General features: G+C 36.1%; 1 protein-coding gene across 8 annotated transcripts; it reads left to right on the top strand.

Moving 5' to 3' along the window:
* The first annotated feature begins 1887 nt into the window (after window positions 1-1887).
* On the top strand, window positions 1888-24030 carry LOC106071887 (uncharacterized). 8 transcript variants are annotated; one of them, XM_056017390.1, is made up of 13 exons: window positions 1888-1986; window positions 2504-2624; window positions 5608-5787; window positions 6678-6751; window positions 8924-9041; window positions 11074-11262; window positions 12234-12375; window positions 16331-16442; window positions 18136-18217; window positions 18976-19073; window positions 20335-20467; window positions 22794-22858; window positions 23809-24030. In XM_056017390.1, exons 2-13 carry the CDS (start codon window positions 2540-2542, stop codon window positions 23854-23856), a joined length of 1326 nt encoding a protein of 441 aa, XP_055873365.1. In that variant the 5' UTR covers window positions 1888-1986; window positions 2504-2539; the 3' UTR covers window positions 23857-24030. The 8 variants fall into 8 exon arrangements, with proteins under 8 accessions (XP_055873365.1, XP_055873364.1, XP_055873359.1 ...); XM_056017389.1 differs by having other exon boundaries at window positions 1914-2020; XM_056017384.1 differs by having other exon boundaries at window positions 1983-2114.
* The last annotated feature ends 21 nt before the right edge of the window (window positions 24031-24051 follow it).

The following is a 24051-nucleotide window of genomic DNA, read 5'->3' on the forward strand; positions in this document are numbered from 1 at the left end:
ATATGCCATTACAAAGGAACACTGGAATTAAGACACATATGCTATAACAAAGGAACACTGGAATTAAGACACATATGCCATAACAAAGGAACACTTGAATTAAGACACTTATACCATAACAAAGGAACACAGGAATTAAGACACTTATGCTTTAACAAAGGAACACTGGAATTAAGACACTTATGCCATAACAAAAGAACACTTGAATTAAGACACATAACAAAGGAACACTGGAATTAAGACACAAAGGAACACTGGAATTAAGACACTTATACCCTAACACTATTGCCGTTCTTGTCACTAGGCAATGATTTTATGATCATTATACCTGTGGTGTTTTATTCCTGATTCTATAATAGCACCAACAGAAAATCCATTCAAAAGAATGTGATTTTATGGTAAAAGTGAATTTACATTTTAGACTTAAACCAGATGCAATGGTTTGCTTGGCTGGATTGGTGACATCTAGTTTTGTTAATGGGCAATTTCTTTACAAGGCAAGCAGACACTGGAAATATTTTATCTCATTTTGAAAGAATTAAGATTTTCTTCTTTCAGACCATTCTTTACAGAGTTAGCAATGCACTTTGGCATCCTCTACAATCACAAATAAAAAAAAGTAAAGATTTGTTGTCAGACAGATAATAGTTCTTAGTCATTGAACTTGCTCCTACTAAAGAAGCTGAGCGATTGAGTATGTTGTATATATAAACTCCCAAGCTGTGGTAAGAGAAAGCTTTTTTTTTAAATTCTGGGTTTTACTGCTTTAATTTTTTGTTTTTATAGTAAACATGTGTTGAAGGAGGTTTTAAAGAATCAAGAATTTCTTTGAATTCAGGCTTTCATAAGTAATGGTAACTTTGGATCCACCTACTTCCTGTAATTTTAAGAGTCGGGGCACATCAGTTTGATTCCCTTTGTCATGCTAAGAGAGAGAGAGAGAGGTTAACCACTATTTCTTCCATTAAAACTTCTGCCCTTCTCACTTTCACATCCTGAATTTGCGGTTTACAAAAATTCGAATCTAGGTCTAGAGTTTAGAGACAGCTTCCTTCACAGTTGATAGACTATTTAAGACTATTTTAATAATCCTAAGGATTATAATCCTAACCCAATTATAGGAATTGAGTTGATTTTTATTTTGAAACTCAACCTTTCAGTTTCATTACATTCTTAAATCTGCCCACAGGTACTTTTGTTCCTATAGTAAAGCGTGACTCTCTTGCAGACGACACACCTTATATATGTTGGCTTATACTATTGCTTTGAAATCGCCCACAGCAGAGAATGTGAGTGTTCTTTATAAACTTTACCACATCGCCAGGCATAACCAGTGTAACATTGTATGATACTGTCTCATCGCACTAAACGTTTCAGGAAGTAACCTCTAGATTAACCAAAGAATCCTGTTGATGAGCAAATAGCGCCCTTTTAAATCAATATTGAATGAAACCGTAACTGTCATCGAGTTTTCATATCTCTATCCATGAATGCATCATTCTGAACAAATTAACGTAGCGATACAGATACTTCAATGAACAAGTCGTCTGCTGACGTGGATCTATACTCGTTCATAGGTTCGCTCCCTTCTTTAAAAAGGATTTAGCGTAATATGGCATTTAGCTAAGTAGGCCTATTTTAGGAAATTTTATTTTACACAGTAGAAAGGCGTTTATTTTCCCCTCACCTTTAATAAAGATTTCTTTTCCAGCTCAGAAGATGTTCCCAAAAGATTCCAAGCCTTCATGGTAGGCTAACAGGGCGTATCCTAGTCCTATATGTAAGCAAACGTCACGGCTCTCTTTAAATAAAAACAATAGTAGGGCGTTCCGGAAATACCACGATTCTCACACCTGAGCTGGGGGAAAGTTATAGCGTAGACATGTGTACTTTAGCATATTCCTGAGAGGCACAGTGGAACCCTTCGATTTTCCATATTGATAGTAGGAGTATGCTAACAAGACTCAGAATGAGGTCGAGGCATCAGTGAGGGACCTATTTAAATCAAATTATCTAGTCGGTCTGTCTAGTGAGAAACTGCCTTAGAGGGGAGGGAATTCTTCTTTTTATCTTTTTTAGTATCATAGGATTTTTGTGTACCTTCTAGTACTGAAGTAATTTTATGCAAGTTTTATTTATGTCAGTGATAAGTACTTCGTATTGGTGTGGGTGGTTATAAGTAGATTATAGGACTACTATTGATTCATTAACAGATTTGTTTGACTGGGGTTTTGCCTCCTCATGTGGCTGGTGAGACCTGGGCAGGTTATTCCAGCTGGAGTTGGTTGGTGTAGTACGGCGATATGGGATTCACTTTGTTTTTGCGACGGAGAACAAAGAAATAAAAATAATATATTTTATATACAACTTTTATGATTGCATGTTTAAAATGTTACTATTACAAGCTTACCGTCTAGTCAAAGCAAAGCAATAAACATGCTTCAGTAAAGTGACTTATGCAAGTAAAATATTTTATCATCGTTTTAATTTTGTTTCGTTCTAGATAAAATTTAAAGACGTTAACAGATTAAACGAAACAATGTCTGTGTTCAAAATAAGTGTCTGCATTCTTCTGCATCTGACTTTTGTAAACTGCCAATTAGCTCTGACCACAAAAGTTGCAAGTAAGTCTATGATTGGTTATTTAATGTTCCATTCTAGATATCCCCAATTCTAGTTGTAAGTTATAGCCCATTCTCTATTTATTGGACAGTTATAAATTCACAATTTGTGTTCAGTAATAGTAAAATAACCTTTTCAGGCAGATGATGCAAAAGTCATCTGTATCTATGGCCGAAGGCTAACGAAGGTATCATGTGGCTACCACAACGAACAACCGCCTTAACTTTCCCCAACTAATATCAGGTACCCATTAGAGTTGGGTGGACTTAGGGGCGTTCTAAAAGTTCCAAAATTCAAAATCGCTGTCTTCGAAATTCGAACCTGATGTTGACATTGTGTTTGTGTGTATGTTGTTTGTATTTAGAATTATTCCCCGCAAAACCTATGCCGTGAGGTAGTCAGAGGTACTTTCATCTTTTATTTTGTTTTCTTATTGATTTTTTAAAAATCTGCTCAATTTTGCATAGTCTTCATAGAGTGCAATTTGAAAGAGAGAGAGAGAAAGAGAGCGAGAGAGAGAGAGAGAGAGAATGAATGAAAGAAAAAAAGAAATTGTGATTAATGATGACATTGTGTTTTTGTGTATATTCTAGGCATTTAGGATAATCCCCCGGAACAAGAAAGTTCATGTTGTATTGTGTGTAACCTGTGATTATGTGAGAGTGTGTAATTTAAGAGTCTGACAAATCCAGCGTCTAGTGCTAGCGTCGTTCACAGAGTTCTGTCTCCTTTGATTCTTAGTATAAAGCTTATACGTTATTAATAAGGCTAACACCTGGAACTCCTCCGTACGGAAGACGGAGTTTTACCACTCAGGACAGCTTGTCCTATCATCTTGTAGGCGAATTACTTTGACTGTTATACAAATCTTGAATCAATTTTGAAAACTTATTAAACTAAATAAGCTTGAATTTTATCCACAAGTATAGACAGATTTCTATCTCAATAAAGATAGAAGTAGAACACAAACGAAGTAAGATAACAAGATGTCGAACAATTTAAAAATATATTTGAACTCTCTGATTTCAGAATGCAATTAACACAAAGCGTTTCTGTCTCAAACATCAACTGATTTGCATCAGTAGATCATTCCCTTTTTTAAATACATTAACCTACATTAATGCTATATATATAAGGTTACACTTAAACATAGGCATACACACTCCAGAACAACATGTTGTCTGATTCAGGGCCGGCCTTAGGCCGATTGCTCCAAATTTGGCCCAGCGCCTGGCAGGGACCCAAAATTTACATTTAGCATATCATTTTTAGTCATGGCTCTTGTCACAGGCTTAGGGTTATAAAAGGTTTATATTTAGTGTATCATACGCTTGACGTAACTTTAATCAACTCACTGGCGCCTACTGCGTTTGAGTTGCTTCCTGTGCATGTTGTATAACAAATGTTGATGTAATGATCTAATTTGTAATAGTTGTTATTGTAAAATAAATAAAATTGGAAGAGGGACCACGCAAGCCTCCATTAAATTGGTTGTTGCAATTCGTGAGACCGCCCCTGGTCATATTCATTACTGGACTCACTTGGAACGATTACTGCAAAGCTGCTTTACCTTTACCGTTACCTATCCCTTAGTCTGTTGGACCGTTGGGGCACCAGGCAAGACTTGTCGACCGTCATTCTCCATTCCTCCTTTTTTTTTTTTGCCTTGTTTAGAACCTCTCTCAATGGCAGGCCCTTCCATTCTTTAATGTTGTCCTCCCATCGCTTTTTCTGTCTGCCTCTTCTTCTTTCCCCTGGCACTGTTCCCTGAAGGAAGGTCTTTGCGAGCCCCGTATATCTTGTAATGTGGCCATAGGTTTTAAGCTTTCGTCTTTTTACAATAGTTAGCATTTTCTTCTACACCAAGATAACTATTACCTGCCTCTGTTATACACCAAACTCAGGCTCTCAGTTCAGATCTGGCAGCCATTCATTATGAAGAGATACAACTCTTTTACACCTAATACCCACACAGAAACAATGCTTACATTGCCAACACATGCTACTGACAAGTGTCATCATACGTACACTCTAAAATCCGCTTTTATAAACTCCAAAGTCTGTTTTCATTTTTTGGCACTTCATCTTAAGTCATACATAAAACTAATCAAATATGAAAACAAACAAACAAATAAACAAAGCTTATAATGAGTATAAAAGTAGAAATTATTTTGAATCTACCACGTAATTAATTTTCAATTGATCTTGACAAACAATAATACATTATTATTACAATAGGCCTATATACAATAATATTTTTGTTAATTGGTTTTGTTAAAGTGAAACTTTCATTCACTATGGCCCACTCACTTTTGTGGACCAGCAGCGGGGCGGGGAGGGGGGTATTTAGGAGAAAGTTTGCGTGCTTTTTTTTTTTTTTTAAAGCTATTTAAAGAAAAAAGTTGCACTATTCTGAATTTGAACTCTAGGTCTCGAGCCTTCATGATGGGAGTACTTATTAAAGTAAAAATTTTTATAGTCTAAAAAAAAAGAAAGTCAGTAGTTTAATTTTTTTAGCGAACGATCTAATTTTCTACACAAGGCGCTCCATTTAGCTTAGCACATTTTCTATTGAAGAAATAATGTATTACAACTAATTGATAAAGTAATTGGTAAAATTTCTGACTGATTCACGTGTTGTCATCTACAATGTATAATTGTGTAAAGTTTCATCTTCATCCGAAAATGGGAAGTGGGAGAAATAACGTGTACAAGATTCCACCCAGACAGACAGTGAGTTGACACAGGCTTTGTAATTAATTTAGTTACCACGTACGAAAAAAAACACCCACAATATTTACTTTATAAATTTAAGATAAAAAATAATTAAATGCTTTAAAATCAAATATTTTTTACTCCTCACAAAGATTCTGCAGTAATGTTAAATAATCTTGCATTGTTTAATTCTTTGCATGCAGCGATGTCTGTTCTAAAATGAGATGATAAATATTAGACCCAGCGACACTAATACACTTTGTCTTTCAGCGTGTACGGATGGCGCTGTCCAGGCTGGAAACAGCTTCATGCCCCACGAGACCTATTGTGAGGCTTTCTACCACTGTAACTCCGGCCTTAACATGTTTCAGAGATCTTGTGCCTATGGAACTTTATATCACCCAGACTTGTTTACTTGTGTGGCCCCGGGGCAGGCAGTCTGCAATAACTGTAAGTTTAAAACTCAGATTTGCAATTATTAACCCTAGATTATTTTGAAGCATGGCTATAAGATTTTTGTTTTTGCCTTGTGAAAAAAAAATAAAGTTCCTCTTTCAGACCTTTGCGATCCACTGGGCAGATGATCTAAAGGTCATCTGTTTCTGTGGCCCACGGTTTACGAGGGTGTCATGCGACCAGCACAACGACCTACATTTACTTTTCCCCAACTAATGTCATGTAACCATTAGAGCTGGGCGGACGCCCAAAGATACCGAAATTAAAAATCCCAGTCTTCACCAGGATTCGAACCCGGGACAACACGGTTCGGAAGTAAAGCGCTTCCTTTTTGTCTCATAGTTTGCTTTATTGCTAGATGTATCGAAATTTCAGAGTGAATGAAGAGAAAAAAAATATCTTATTTTCTTTTCCATTAAGACAACTGAACCGTGTCGGAAGTTTACCACTGACAATAGACTAAGACTGCTTTACTGATCCGTATCAGAAGTTTACCACTGACAATAGACTAAGACTGCTTTACTGATCCGTATTGGAAGTTAGTTAGAATTACATGACTCTTTTCAATTACAAACATCCACACTCCACTAAAGAGAACTGACACAACAGACAGAGCAGTTCATAGAGTGACTGCCAACAGACCCATTGATCCTAGTCAACAAGTAGTGCTGATAGTGATACAGCCTAAGAAACAAACGAGTTTTTTTTTTTTACTGTTCGGTTCTTGCTTCGATGGACAAAAGACGCTTAGTTTGCGACGACTTGATGGCGCGGATGGCGGTTGTCTTCTAATTTTTTTCCCGACTTTGCTAATACATCTTAGTTGAAAAAAAGAAAGTTTAATATAGCAGTGAATGTGAATGTTGTTTTTTTTCTGTTGCTAGGGGAGTGTAACTCTGGGAGAGTCGGTCGGAATTATCCTTCCCTTTGCTGTGACCAGTTCTACACATGTACTGGGGTAAGTAGATTCGCATATCGTTTAAATATAATCGCTTTCTCCTTCTTTTTTTTTTTTGGGGGGGGGGGGGGGGGGGAAGGTGGCTTATTTTTTTAAGTGGAGGGGTGGAGCGGTAAAAATGTTGATGTTGCTAATCAACCCCGCTTCCTCTATCATTAAACTAAAATATTTGTAACAATTTTCGCAAAGGTTCCATTCCCCGCCCCTCTCTATCCCAAAAAAAAAAACAACAACAAATAGTTCGTGTTCAACTGATTCTAGCAAGCTGGTCAGTGTAGGGCTAGCCTAGGACTTAAGTCCGCTGCGTGTAGTCTGTCATGATAAAACGACCACGCAATAGTGTTTTTTTTTTTATATGTTCAGTGGTCAGGCGTAAAAATGCATACTGCCATGGTTAGTCAAGCATGAACATCTATTTTTGTCTTTGCTTACAAGATCTAGATGTAAATGTACAGACAAATATCTATTTCTTTTACGAGATTGTAAACTTTTTACTGTATGGTTTTCCGTTCTTCAGTAAGTCAAAAGTTTTTAAAAAAGGAAGGTAGACACTTTTCTGAAAATTTAAATCGAAGTGGGACAACAATAAATATTTGTTTTATTGTGCAACAATGTTAGTAACACACATCTTTCATAGATATGTGGTGCCGAAACGTATAATAGATACGATCATACCAGTCGGTACTATATACTGAGATCTAGGTCTACACATTTAGCTTATTCTGACGTCGGTAAAAAACCTGACCATTCTGGCTGCGCACAAAAAACGAACAAACCGCCAAAGAAAGAATTAATTATTAAGCTATTACGTGTCAATGAAATAAAAAGAATAATGTAGTTTAAAACACTTACCAAAAATGGTCCAACGGAGTTTCCCTTTAATTGAATATTACCAACTCTAAAAGCGTGTGATATTTGTGTCGACAGAAATAGAGGACTTCTACATTTTAATCTCAATTCCTTTATCTTCGTATAGCCTACATTTAAGCTTCATATTTTGTTAAAATTATTTTTATTATATATGTGGATAACCCCAGACAGGTAAATCCGGCCCTAATTATATAGACAAAGATATGCCGGATCTGTGGTTTCGCTAAGTCTAATGTTATACGTGGAGCTAGCTTTTATTTCACTTTATTAATTATTAGTCCTCAAAATATCCTCGTATTTATCTGTTATTTTAAAGGTATTTAACCATTTTGGATTAGTTTGTCATTTTTACTCTCGTTTTGAACGTGAATTATGTTCGTTACGGTACTCTCTCTCTCTGTGGCATTTTACGTCTCAAGAGACGATCTTTTCCCTTTGCAACTTCTTGTATGACTAAAGAGGCCAATCCTTGATACACAGCTGCGATCGCAGGTTGGGCATATATAATCACCAGGCGCCGTTGCATTTTCACCCTTCTTTCTGCTTCTGTTGTGTATGACATCTGCAATCCGTGACCCTTCCTTTATGCTCTCTCTCCATGTGGATCTGTCCAGTGCCACCTCTTCCCAGTTGCCAGTGTCGATTTTGAAGATCATGTCGCGTTTGCATACATCCGTATAACGTAAAATTGGGCGACCAGCGGCTCTCCTGCCTTCTATTAGATCGCCATACAGGATGTCCTGTGGAAGTCGACCTACTGGCATTCTACGAACGTGGCCAAGCCAGCCAAGGCGTCTGCTTCTTATAGCAGAGCGGATGGCCTGGCACCCCGCTCTTTGTAGCTCTTCCTCATTGGTTATATTATCTTGCCACCTTATTTTAAAGATCCGCCTTAGGCATCGGAGGTGGAAGACATTCAGCTTTTTTTTGTTGCCACGGTACTACGGCATTAAAATATATGACTATTTTGCTATAATTATTATTTGGTATAGAAATGAACTAATGATCCTTCTCTGACTCTGTCAGGGTCAAGATTCGTTGGAGAGAAACAGACTTCATTACAGTGGCGTAGCTAGGAATTTTATATCGTTTAGAGTCGGGGGGGGGGGCTTGATCTCTTTGGGAGACTCTACATTTTGCATAATATTTTATTTTTAATGTAAAAAAAAAAATAACTTGGGGGCCCCCTCTCAAGTGAGGGCCTGGGGGATTTTCAAATTCTCCCCCTCCTCCCTCCACCCTAGCTACGCCACTGCTTCATTATATTCCCCTTAATTTGACTTCACTCCTGTTTCTCAACAGTCTGGCTTTGTAAAACAAAGCTGTCAGTCTGGCTACAAATTTGATCAGTTGAAAGGAGTATGTGTACCAGGAAGCTGTATCGACCAGCCCAACTGTGTACGATTTGGAACCACCGATGGTAAGCAGGCGTATCTGTGCATACGCCAACAGAAAACCTAAAATGAATAGCCAATTGACAAAGTGCGAGGGCCTTGAGAAATGAGAGGGCGCAAGTGTCAATGAGAGAAAGATGTTCGTTGATACGATACGGGTGGGCGAGGCAATAAAAGCGTCGACGTGGTGTGTTTGAACAGGTACATAAGAGAAAGTACAGGTGGAACAAAACGGTACTTAAGGCCTGATTTTTTAAAATGTTTGTTACAACGTGGAGCTTGTAGAGAGAGAGAGAGAGAGAGCTAGTTGGAATGTGGAGAGCTTGTAGAGTGACTAGTAGAAAGTTTGTAGAAGTTGGAGTTGTACAGAGACTAAAGTTGGAGTTGTATTGTTAACTTTTTGTATAATAAATTTATTGAAACTGCTACAACGTAAACGTGTCCTTGCATAGAAATCATCAACAGTTCAAAAGACTTGCATAAAAAATAATTTAGACGACAAACTACTAGGGATGGTAGGGTAAACTAGCCTGGTCTGAGTAAAATGTAATGTAAAAGAATTGGCAACGCCCTCGGACACTAAAATCAGATTGATGCGCTCCCTACTCATAGCCACATTCTTAAATATCTGTTTGACCAGATCAGCAATTTTAGGTCAGTCTTTGCAAGATCAGAACAAATGTCATCTTCTGCATCAAATCTACTTCTGTATTGAGCAAGTTAAAAAATACTTTTTTTCGCAAAGATACGATGTTGGAAATTTAACTCGTTGCTCTAGTTCACATACACCGTTACAGAGCGCTTCAACCTGCGATTTTGTTTTCTTATTAAAAACTAAAAAAAAATCGTTTTCGAACTGCACTTCAGCTAACTTGAGTGTGAAATAGCAGAAACATTTTTGGATTCATCAAAATCATTAAAACGCTTTGAAAACTATCGAATGTTTTATTTAAAACACTGGAGTTTACAAACATTCAAAGGGCTAACGTTTTCGTGTGGTAATCACTAATATTCGTCGATGAGTTAAATATGTTCCGATGACTTTTGGGTGACTCATTCTGTACCAAAAGTTGAACACCCTAACCAACGACCAAGTAAACTTTGACCAGCATCTTTGCAGACACTACACATTTTTTTGGACGAGATTTTATTTTTTTCCAGAAAAAGAAACGTCTGTATAATATAAGATAAGATGGAGCATTTTTGTCCAATACTTCATGTTCTGTAGTAGACGTTTCAACAGGTTTACAAAGAAAGAACTCGTCTTTAAAATCTCCATCATTTCTATACCCTGGCTTTCTTGTCATCTTTACAACTATACTACTGTGTGTCTTTGTAGGCAAAGCTGGGATGTTTGTAAACAAAATGTTTCAGTTTGTACGGCCTTATTGACTCTAAAAAGAGAACTTCGTTACATGATGGCGTATTGCTAATTATAAACTAATGTGCTTCTCGTAAATTTTCACCCTATAAATAATTGAAAACAAATTATTACACATTTTTTATGCTGCGACATTATAATGTTTAAAATGGTTTAGATTAAGTAGTTTCTCAACATCTTTCCTTGAATTACAATTATAGTGTTGTTGTTTTTTAAGTAAATAACTTTTTTTTTTAATTGTGTAAAATGTCGTTTTTTCTAGAAGAAAAAAAATATTTTTCTGAAGGTCTTGGGCGACCCCTGGTAAATCGCCAATCGACCCCCAAGTGGGTCGCGATCCACAGGTTGAGAACCCCTGGACTAAAGTATAGGTTAAAGTGAATAGAAATGGGTCTAAGTCCGGCCTGGGGGGGGGGGGGAGGGGGAATCTACTACGTTCCTACGAATCTACGGCTCCTTCTGTCTCAGAAGACAATGGATTCGCTCAGATGGGTCACTGGCTTTGGTTACGTCTTGAAACGGGGAAGAATCTGGACTGACTGATCAAGCCGATTCTGGAGCGGCAGAGTTTGCAACAGTTCGTGCATATATATATATATATATATTTATTTATTTATTTAAAATCATACTAAGTAAAATATTGTGTATGAGTGACTTTATAATCTCATTGTTTGCAGATCCTTTATATAAGTGTTCTGACGTGCCAAACTCTAATCCGTGTAAGTATGACACAGTCTCTAATGGAGTTGTCGCACGTGATCGCCCATGTCCACATGGAACAGCTTTCAACGCCACGCTTTGTCAGTGCAGTATCTTCGCGTCGTACTGTCCTAATGGTGTCAATTACCTGGACAATAAGACCCCAGGTAAGAATTAAAGCAGGCATTAATGTTAAAATCACACAATGGAATTGGTGCACACATAAAAATATGAAATTCCTTCACACATAACAATCTGAGATTGGTGCACACGTAACACACTAGAAATGGTGCACACATAAGTTGGGGGTTGGTTAACACATAACAACAAAAAAAAACAACTTGATATCGATGTACAAATAACAGACTAGAAATGGTGCACAGATAACAGATTTGAATTAATACACACATAGCAGGCTGGGATTGAACGCGCATAGCAGGCTGGGTTTAGTGTACACATCAAAGGAATAATACTGATACACAATTCTTCTAGCCAGCTTTTTGCTGCTCAGCTGTAGGCTCTTTAACAGTCTGTGCCCAGCCATCTAATGTAATGTTACTGTTACAAAAATTATGACAATACAAATCAGTTCATTTCAGATTCAGAACTACAATTTCGACACTTATCTGTTACATATACAGAGCGTTCCTTCAGGAGTTAAGATTATTATACCCTGACCCAAATCTCATGTAGGACGGCAACGGGAAGGGTTCGAACCTTGGGGTCGTGGAAACAACAATCCATAGAGCAAACCACGCGGGGGAAAAAACACTACACTTTCAAACGTACATAGTTTAAAAGCACATTTCTTACTCTAAATGCTAGGACGAATCCTTGTAAGAGCTCTTCCCATGTGCCTTAGCGCATGAAACGGGTTGTCTGAATCAGTCAGGGAAAACCAATAACTTTGTATGGTTCAAGCAATCACGTCTAGATTGACATATTTACATGTACGATGTTATTTTCTTCGAAGCCATGACTGTAATTTATAAGTTGAGGAAATAAGGTGATTAAAAAATCCACATATTATGCATAATGGTTATAACTTAGATTGAATTGAAAACGTGATTAATATATATTCATTTCATACCATTCTTTCTATTAAATAACTGCTACAATTTTGCTTGCCATGTTTCAGATGTGTCCTGCCGTGCTTCAGTGACCTTAGATTTCAACACTTATCCTATTGTTGCCTCCTCTGAGAAACTAGGACTAGCCAAGCTGGACTACTACTTCCAGACCGTTGGTGTCTCTGTCTTAGGGGGCAGGGGAATCTTTAGGTATGTTCAGTACTTTCACCACGAGCACATCTCAATGCTGCTTTTTTTTTTTTTTTAAGGTGGCAATCATTGTAATTACTATTACATCTTCTGAAGCAATTATATTTCAACTAGCTGTTACCCGGACTTCCCTGCGTTGAAATAGTATAGAAACCCTTTTATTGTTTTAATCTTTCAGAGGCCCGCGGTTATAACTACACGCTCACATAGTCACACATTCTTTTGGGCAAGAGAATTCTAAAACTGTTTTGACTTGTTTCTTCTACGTAGCCTAACATCCAAATTTTCCAAAATTAGTCCTTTCATTTGGAATCATTTATTTTTGGCCCATCAGTTGTGAAAAGCCTCCTATTGGCATCCTTAAAGAGAACGGCCCACATAATGGACCTTATTCACCAATCGTAAACAAACAACATTTAGCCACGTGGTGCTCTATCTCTTCTATATAATTTACGATCTAATGTTTAATTCATTATGGTTGTTACGTGAGTTTTTTTTTTCTCGTTGTTTTATCAATAAGATCACGTGACTAAATGTTGTTTGTTTACGATTGATGAATGAGGTCCATTACGTCCCCACTACCCGACGCATTGTGTCAGAACATCCGGCACGCCCCCCCCCCCCTTTTTTTTTTTTTTTACCCGCTTCCATTGTACAGACCCGACTTCTAATGTTCCCATCACCAACACATTTATCGGCACGTGAAATTCTTGTTGTTCTAAGTGGGGAAAATAACACATTTGCATTTCCCCTTCCACAGAGCAATCCGAAAGATTTTAAAAAGACTTAGCTCCCTTATTCTACACACGCTTCTCTTAGCCCCGTCACAGTCAAATGTAGTCCATAAGAAACAAGAAAAAATATTTAAAAAAATACTTTTAAAAAAATGTTATCTAAGGGGAAGAACTATGTATTCACAGCTTTATCTATTCATAATGTAAGATTGATTTCCCTTAATATCTAAATCAGCTTCTCTTAGCCCGTCACAGTCAAAATTAGTCGATAAGCAACAAAAAAAAAAAAAGTATTAAAAAAAAAAACTTTTAAAAAAAAGGTTATCTTAGGGGAAGAACTATGTATTCACAGCTTTATCTATCCATATTGTATGATTGATTTCCCTTAATATGAAACTAAATCAGCTTCTCTTAGGCCATCACAGTCAAATGTAGTTGATAAGAAACAAGAAAAATTATTTTAAAAAATACTTTACAAAAAAGGTTATCTTAGGGGAAGAACTATGTATTCACAGCTTTATCTATCCATAACGTATGATTGATTTCCCTTAATATCAAACTAAATCAGCTTCTCTTAGCCTGTCACAGTCAAATGTAGTTCATTAGAAACAAGAAAAAATAAATAAAAAAGTACTTTTAAAAAAATGTTATCTAAGGGGAAGAACTATGTATTCACAGCTTTATCTATCCATAATGTAAGATTGATTTCCCTTAATATCTAACTAAATCAGCTTTTCTTAGCCCATCACAGTCAAAATTAGTCGATAAGAAACAAGAAAAATTATTTTAAAAAATACTTTAAAAAAAAAGGTTATCTAAGGGGAAAAACTATGTATTCACAGCTTTATCCATAATGTAAGATTGATTTCCCTTAATATCTTACTAAATCAGCTTCTCTTAGCTCGTCACAGTCAAAATTAGTCGATAAGAAACAAGAAAAATTATTTAAAAAAAATTATTTAAAAAAAAATGTTATCTAAGGGGAAGAACTATGTATTCACAGCTTTATCTATCCATAATGTATGATTGATTTCCCTTAATATCAAACTAAATCAGCTTCTCTTAGGCCATCACAGTCAAATGTAGTCGATAAGAAACAAGAAAAATTATTTTAAAAAATACTTTACAAAAAAGCTTATCTTAGGGGAAGAACTATGTATTCACAGCTTTATCTATCCATAATGTATGATTGATTTCCCTTAATATGAAACTAAATCAGCTTCTCTTAGCATGTCACAGTCAAATGTAGTCCATTAGAAACAAGAAAAAATAAAAAAAAAAATACTTTTAAAAAAATGTTATCTAAGGGGAAGAACTATGTATTCACAGCTTTATCTATCCATAATGTATGATTGATTTCCCTTAATATCAAACTAAATCAGCTTCTCTTAGCCTGTCACAGTCAAATGTAGTTCATTAGAAACAAGAAAAAATATTTTAAAAAAATACTTTTAAAAAAAGGTTATCTAAGGGGAAGAACTATGTATTCACAGCTTTATCTATCCATAATGTAAGATTGATTTCCCTTAATATCTAACTAAATCAGCTTCTCTTAGCCCGTCACAGTCAAAATTAGTCGATAAGCAACAAAAAAAAAGTATTAAAAAAAAATACTTTAAAAAAAAGGTTATCTTAGGGGAAGAACTATGTATTCACAGCTTTATCTATCCATAATGTAAGATTGATTTCCCTTAATATTTAACTAAATCAGCTTCTCTTAGCCTGTCACAGTCAAATGTAGTCCATTAGAAACAAGAAAAAATATTTAAAAAAATACTTTTAAAAAAATATTATCTAAGGGGAAGAACTATGTATTCACAGCTTTATCTATCCATAATGTAAGATTGATTTCCCTTAATATCAAACTAAATTAGTTAGTTACCACTAATTAATGAACTAATCCGTTAATTTTTTGATGGCTACATATGTTGTTAGAATGGGAAGTGGGAGGAAATATTGTACACAAATTCTAACAGACAGTGAGTTGATAAAAGCTTTGTTTGCTAGTTAGTTGTCCTAACTTACTTATATAGGGCCTACAAATAAATGTGTTCGTCCTACTGTCTAGATCTAGATTCTAGTTGGTCATGTGTTCACTTTAATGAATGCACACTTTGACATTGTTACCCCATCGTATAAAATAATCTTTGTGTCCATCTTGTCATCATTCACACCTATATAAAACAACAACAAAAAAAAAAAACAACAGTTTTTAACATATTGCATTTCTTGTTATACTTCAATAACACAAATACACACGAGCTGATGCAGCTATTTCTTATTTCGACTATAGTACAAATGGCAAAAAAAAATTGTTGCTTTTTGTTAAAGACTATTCCTCCTTTATACAGCTGACCAACTTTTGTAAGAGCGAGTATAATAGATAGACTTTTAAAAAATGGAAAATGGAACATCTTTTACTCCGCTCCAATCCCCTCCCGAAAAAACAATTCTGGTTAAGCCAATGTATAAATCTACTCAGAGTATATACAATTCTACAAATAGGATTATAGAACCCAGGCTTTGAAGACAGTGCGCAAAATAAGCGTCTATTTATTTATTTTAATGAACTGTTTAATCATGAATATCTGCTGGTGTATGTGTGATCAAGATATAGAAGATCAAGTCATAAAGACCAAATTCAATTTAATTTTACAGATCATAAAAAAAAATAACGGTCAAACCAGAGTTTGACCAATGAACACAATCAACTAGTAATTCATTTCCCAAAGTTATGCCTAAACTATCAAATTTCTAGGAAACTCGTTAGAACCTTTTTCAAGATCCGTGTCAACAATCTGCCCATGTTTTGCCGATGAAGAATTGGCAAGTTTATAAGAGCAATTACTATTTATATATAGATACGTTTTGTTTTTATACCTTTTGTATTTAGCTCACATTTTTAGCCAGTATTGTAAAACGTAGAGCAGCGGTTCTCAACCTTTTATGTTCGGCGACCCCTTTTTACAACCCCCCACTCTGCCGCGACCCCCCCTCCCCCGCACACACACACAGCAATAGAAGAAAAGACAAAAACAATTCATTTTTTCGATGGTCTTTGGCGACCCCTGGGAAATCGTCAATCGACCCCTAAGGGGGTCGCGACCCACAGGTTGAGAACCCCTGACGTAGAGCGACGATTAAACGCAGAAAACATCAAACATTGAATATCGATTGCTATTTTATTTTAACTGACAGTTTTTCAATGCATGTCTCCCCAGCACCGATCCTGTGACCCAAAATCCCTCTTACCTATATAACTACTTCCTTAACGCCAATCAGTTGAGATCACCTTTCGCCTTGTCAGTGGTGTTCAGGTGGACCAAACCATTGGTGAGTTGCGTTACTTAGCCTTACATTTAACATATAAATGCTTAGGTCTGTGGTTTGATTAAAACCCCGGTTTATTATCTCTCATTTTTATGCATCTAATACAAATTTTTTTTTGTTCATAATTTGTATTCATAATACCAGTTGAAAGATAAATTAAGAGTATGAACCCATACACTTATATATGCCAATAACAACGAATACTGGCCATGGAATAAAAGGACAAGCGTTAAAGGGGATTTTGAAATTTGAGTTATAGACATATTTCAATCCTGCGTAAAAAGTTGTAATAGTAAACAATTTACTATTTTTATTTAAATGCTTAGAAACATTTACATATTAGAGAGTAAAAAAATTCTTGACATCTCAAAAATAAAAAAAAAACGGGGTTCTTGTGATTTTGTTTTTAGGTTAGGCATACGTCACTTCCCTCTACAATACCGCCGAAAGCGAATCTAGATCTAACCAATCGTATCGCTCCATTCTTACAGTAGCTGCTAGGCTTAGTGACGGCCAAGTCACTTTGGTACAGTTATAAGTTAGGACAACCAACTTTGAGAGAAAAAAAAGTAGCATTTGCATCCACACCCCACCCTGTCCCAAAAAGTAAATACCGGTAGATCGTGTGTCTGACTGATCTAACAAACAAGCTGGTCAGTGTAAGGCTAGCCTAGGCTACGTGTAGTCTGACATAATACAAACAAGCGATAGTGTTTGTTGTGTGTTGAGTGGTCAGGCGAGAAAACACACACTGCCGTGGTTAGTCAATCACTTAGATTTTTTCCTTTGCTTACAATATCTAGATCTAACTTGCTTAGAATATCTAGATCTAACTGCATAGACCTAGATATATTTCTTTTTCGAGAATGTAAGCTTTACTGTATGTTTTTCCGCTATATAGTAAGTCTGTAAATTGAATTAATTGGTTTGTTTTACGTCACTTGAGCCTCGGTGAAAATCTGACCGGTTTGGATGCGCAGAAAAATTAGCTCAGAAAAACATCAATTACTAAGTTATTGTTGAAAATTGAAATAACAAGAATAATATATTCATTTTCTGTAAATAAAAACACACAAAAAAAAAATATATTGTCTGAGTTTATCTTTAAAGAGGGGTCATGGATTGCAGACAGTGAACACGTATCAGAAACAGACTGAAGACTGAAAGCGCTTCAGCCTCTGGTGATTACAACATCCCAACAGAAAATGTGTGTCAATTCCCATATTTAGAACTGACCAATAAGAAAACAATACAAAATAGAGCAGTGAGATTTATAACAAATGAATATTCCAATTTGATTAGAGTTACACCATTAGTAAAATCACTAAACTTAGAGACACTTCAGAACAGATGAATAAAAAGTAAAGTAGATATAATACATAAACACTAAACCATACTTTACAAATAGAAATAATAAACCGAATGAAATACTCATAAAGACACAAAGACAGAGGCACATTACCTATTTCATACGCTAGAACAAATTCTTACGAGTGCTCCTTATTCCCTAGTGCCATTATAGAATGAAATGGGTTGCCTGAATCAGCCAGGAAAACCAACGACTTAGCAGAGTTTAAGTCATTGATTAACATGCAAGACTAGATTGACTTATCTTGTTTTCTGAAGTGACGTCTGCAATATATAATAAGAAGATGTTATACGTTATTTTTTTTGTTTGTTTGTATTTTTCTTACAGAATGGACAAACCATCACTTTACTGACCAACGACTTCTTCCCCAGAGTGTGTGTCCCAACATTTGAGGTCACTGTGTCCTACAGTTAGTATTATTTGATTGTTCATCATCCATCTCTCTCGTCTTTCTCTCTCTTTACCTCTCTCAATGTGTGGACCCCAGGATGGGTCTTTAAGGATAAACAAAGGACAAACGTCCATGTAATAAGCCATTTCGACCGCATACAACCTGTAGCAGCAGGCCTACTTCACTGCCTCTTAACGGGGAGCAGGTGTCAATAAGACCAACGGAGTAAGAGATTAGCCATTCACAACCAAACACTCATCAGCTTGCAAGGAACATGGATATGAGTTTAACGTGATATACACAAACTCTTTGGATCAAAGACACAAATCACAAGATATCCCAGAGCCCAATAGCGCACAAAAAAACAAAAAAAAACAAGGAGAAACAATGAAATTACGGGCTTGATTTCACCACCGCTAACTTTCAAGAAATTCGTTTTGTTTTAGAGTGCCTTCAGTTTCTTTTTTCTTATCTCTGCGTGCCCCTTTAGTGCCCAGCGCCCCTCTACAGCCCCCCTGAGATGAACTCTATTTGGTAGCAAGGCTGGAAGGATCAGTCTAAGCCTTGGCGAGAAACTGTGCTGTTAGGCGTAGTGCCTTTAAGCTCCCATGCAGGTCAAGTGACTCTGCAGACAAACTATCCTGCAGCTCTCGGGAGAAATGTAAAGCCCATTTACAGATCTCTTTTTTTTAGTAAATAAAAATTCATAGTAAAATAGTTTAAAAACCAGGTATGTATCTATAATTGGTTTAATTAAATACTATTTTTCTCTCTAGATAATGGCGTCTATACCGTCAACTTGTATACAGTAGCTGTTGATGAGCTCACCAAAAATAGATTAGCAGGCAGTACTCAAGCCTCTATAGCACTGGCGGTAGGTGGTCTAACTTAAATTTAAAAAAAAGGAATTTCTTTTTACAAAGCTTATACTCACTCTAGTTACCTCAAACATCAGTTAAGTACAATGTCTTTCCCTTGATCGATACCAAACAAAATACTTAATGACCATTAGTTAATTAACTAATTTTTTAAAATTGGTTCGTGTGTTGTCAGGTACAATAAATATTGTGTGCAAAGTTTCAACTTGATCCGAGATTAGGTGTGAGAAAAATAATGTGTACACATTTTTTACCAGAAAGACAGAGTGAGTTGATATAAGCTTTGTAAAAAAAAAAAACAACAACATCAAGATGCAGGCATTTTACTAAGAGAATTAGATGAGTTACAGAAATGGGAATATATACAAATCAGATCTGTGGCATTACACGTCTGAAGAGACCATCTTTTCCCTTTGCAACTTCTTGTGTGACTAAAGAGGCCAATCCTTGATACACAGCTGCGATCGCAGGTTGGGCTTATATAATCACCAGGCGCCGTTGCATTTTCACCCTTCTTTCTGCTTCTGTTGTGTATGACATGTGTATGTGTATGACACATTTCTTGACCCTTCCTTTATGCTCTCTCTCCATGTGGCTCTATCCAGTGCCACCTCTTCCCAGCTGCTAGTGTCGATTTTGAAAAGCTTCATGTCGCGTTTGCATACATCCGTATAACGTACAAATCAAATAAGAACATAAAACTAAAATTCACATGTAACCTGGGACCACTCAACTCAAGAACTGGAACAGACGCATAATAGAGTAGTGAGTTTCATAACAAACGCGTCCTCAAATTTGAGTTACCTTTAGTAAAATCATTAAATTCTAGGTTAGACTTTTAATCCAATGCTCCAGAGTTCAAACCTTGTTAGCCATTATATCCAGAGGTTTGGGATACGAAGTAACAACCGTTATTTGTGAAGAAAAATCCGAAACTTTTTTTTTCTCAAAAAGGCGCTGCACTGTTACGAAATGCAATTTTTAATTTCCTCACAGACAATAAAGATTATTCTTATTATTAATCTAATTGTGAGAAAATTTAACCCCGGAAGCAGTTTTTGAGACACAGAAGAAATGAAACACCTAGTAATTTATGCATTTCTGTAAAACCTAATTTAAAACACTGCGGATATTTATTTAAAAAATTTATTCATGTTTCTTTTTTTCCTCTTTACATTCTATGGGATAAGAGATGAACAGACAGTTCATTATATTTAAATTAGTTCACAAGTACATAACATTAATCTTGTTGCGCAGGTGGACAACTTTCTAGAAACTTTAGTTCTTTTTGATGGGGCATTGAGCGGTCAGTTGATTGACCGTGGACCAAGTGGACTGAGTACAGCAGTGACCAACAAAGTGTTAATACCAGCTACACAAAGGCTTGGTGGTAAGTGTTCAGTGTGTCTGATAGTTATTGACAGTAAGACAACGGTGAGTACTGCATAGACCAACAAAGTACCAGCAATTGACAATAAAACAGCCTCGACTAAGTACTGCAATGACCAATGAAGCCCCTGTATTAGGTATTTTAGACACACTAAGACTATAATTACAATTAACACATCACGTAATTAGTTTGACATTCCTTATTTTTCAGTACATGATGTCCACCTCAATACCCTATTGTTTACTGACCCATTTTCAAACAGTCATGATTTAAACACTGTTAGGTCAAATATGTAGGCTACAAGACTAACGGTCAACCAGTTTGTCCATACAAAGTAACACACAGTTCATAATTAGTCACTCAAAATAAACACACTATCACAGTACCAGCATTTGACAATGAAACAGACTCGACTTAGTACCGCAGTGACCAATGAAGAACCAGAAATTGGCAATGACTTAATACCGCAGTGACCAATGAAGTACCAGAAATTGGCAATGACTTAATACCGCAGTGACCAATGAAGTACCAGAAATTGGCAATGACTTAATACCGCAGTGACCAATGAAGTACCAGAAATTGGCAATGACTTAATACCGCAGTGACCAATGAAGTACCAGAAATTGGCAATGACTTAATACCGTAGTGACCAATGAAGTACCAGAAATTGGCAATGACCGCAATGATAACGAAGGTTTATTTATTTTTAGTGTTTCGGATGTTCCTTCAGAGTTGAAGATAATCTATTTCCTAGTCCAAATTTCCCGCAGGACGACAGGGAATGGCAGTGGGCAGGGTATTAACACTGGACCATCTAGACAACCGAACTACAGTCAAGCGCTCATACCGCAAGACCAGGCAGCCATCCTGTAATTGAAAGAGATAACCTCGACTTAATCTAGTACCGCGAAGACAAACGCAATACAAGTAGCCTACTTGAGTTAGAAAATGAACAATGGGGCTGTACTTAGAACCAGAATGCCCCATGAAGTACCAGTTCATACTACATTAAGATAACGTTGTGCGTGTCCAATCGGCTTTTTTTTTTACATTGTAATTGAAAATAAGAGAGTATGATATACCAAAACAAATTAGATATGTTTATCAATTGATCCGCTAAGCAGCAGGGAAGACACAGATCTAGATAGATAGGTAACAACTGCCTAGACACAGTAAAAAAAAAGTCTCATCTTCACAAGCAACCTTTTGACCGTATAGGTCAGTGTCCAAGAACGGGAAATGGAGCCTGGGTAGATTCTCTTAGCGAGGACTATTTAACTCTATAAGCTAGTAAAAATTCTCAGAAGTTCTCTTTCTTCCCTAGTGCATGGAACGAGTTACCTGAGTCAATAAAGTAGCACGAGTTGAAGTTTCCACTTGACATGCACGACTAGATTAACAAATAGATACGCTTAGAATTTAATCACCTTTTCTTCCCCTGAAGGAATGTCTGTAATTTATAAGTTTAAATTAACCTAACTCAACCCTAAAGGTATATTCAATAATATTCAATCTGCTAAAATTATATGATCAATTAAGACAATGTCTTCCAATCTTAGGATTGAGGATGATCGCAGTATTGTTCGTGACTACTCAGATCCAATTTGCGACATATTTTGCCACATCTGATGCAGACAAAACAATTGTCTGCCGGTGGTCAACGTATTGTTCCACATCAGCGCTAGTTAGGACACCGCCGATCCCGGTTGGGGGGAGGGGGAGATGCCAAAGATGATTGTAATGAACATAACACAAATGAGTCGAAAACTCTGTCTCTGTGGTACGGCTTTAATACACTGAAATAACTACACAGCACACATCTCGAGCATTGTGTGAACACATTCCTACGGACGAGTTACAAGCATATGTAAACATAAGAACGACAACCGAGACAGTACACCATTTACTCAACATTGATATTTTTCGCAAATTACTTTATTTACGCCCCCCCCCCCTTTTTTTTTTCCCATTTTGCATAACATCGCATAGAAATATAGGCTTATAAAATGTATTTAATAACAATATAATTTAAATAACCTTAGTATGTATTAACTAATTAAAATATGTAAAAAAAATAATTTGGCTCCTATCTGCCTGTGGCGCCGGAGCATCGTGCTTCCCTTGTCCCCCACCCTCGCTAAGAGACTGCGGAAGAACTCTTGCAAAAGACGCGGGATGGACAACACAGACACAAAGAGAAGACCTTGTCGAAGTCAAGCGCAGACGGAGAAAAGAAAACTTAAAAACCCTATACCAAAACAAAACAAAAATTGTGACGTATTAGTGGCCATTTCTTCGTTAAAATTATTAAAATTTTTTTTTTCAGATTTTGTGGCGACTAACAAATGTGGTTTGATGTTGGGTAAAGGACTCAATGGAGCCATTGAAAAAGTAAGAATTTAAAATTGAGAGAGAGAGAAGGAGAGAGAAAGAAAGAGAGAGAGAAAGAAAGAGAGAGAGAGATATAGTGATATATAATATGTACTTATACACTAGCTTACTGTGTATAAAATCTTTAAATTCACATTTGTTTTGTACTATACAGTTACATTTCGTTTTTCTCTAGACTCCCAATTGAGGAAGTACAACAAGAGTTAGCAATTTCTGAAACTAATTTTACGAATATTTTTTTTTTTATATTTTAAATATTTGTGAATTTGTTATATGTATAATTTGTGGGCACACCCTTGGTTTATGCAAAGCTTCTAGATTAAAAAAAAAATTGTAATATGGATTAGAGGTGTTTAATTAGTCTCTATATAAAACACATTAAAAATTTGGTACTTGTAGAGATTTAATGATTTGCTCTTCCCAACTGTCACAAGAATTCGGTGATTTCAATATCTTAAAAATGTCTTTGTACTATTTTATTACCGAGACGACACACTTTAAAGACACTTTATATCACTCAGACGACACACTTTAAAGACACTTTATATCACTCAGACGACACACTTTAAAGACACTTTATATCACTCAGACGACACACTTTAAAGACACTTTATATCACTCAGACGACACACTTTAAAGACACTTTATATCACTCAGACGACACACTTTAAAGACACTTTATATCACTCAGACGACACACTTTAAAGACACTTTATATCACTCAGACGACACACTTTAAAGACACTTTATATCACTCAGACGACACACTTTAAAGACACTTTATATCACTCAGACGACACACTTTAAAGACACTTTATATCACTCAGATGACACACTTTAAAGACACTTTATATCACTCAGATGACACACTTTAAAGACACTTTATATCACTCAGACGACACACTTTAAAGACACTTTATATTTACAATTCTTTTTTCTTTGTTCCACAGTTTCAGATTAGGGAAGGCTGTTTAGATTTTTCTAAAGTCAGAGCATAAAAGAAATATCCAATGACCAAAGTTCAACCCAAAGCCGTAGATCTCGACCAAAAAAAAACGAGTTCTACAAGTTCATCCTTGTCAGTTTCTTTGTTTAAATTCTTTCAATATCTATGAACACATACATTCATGTTTGTATTTAAAAGAGTCAGATAAAACAATGTCCGACAATGACTACTTTATGTAGTTGAGATT

Source organism: Biomphalaria glabrata, chromosome 18 (genome assembly GCF_947242115.1).
Source record: "Biomphalaria glabrata chromosome 18, xgBioGlab47.1, whole genome shotgun sequence".
Taxonomy (NCBI): domain Eukaryota; kingdom Metazoa; phylum Mollusca; class Gastropoda; family Planorbidae; genus Biomphalaria; species Biomphalaria glabrata.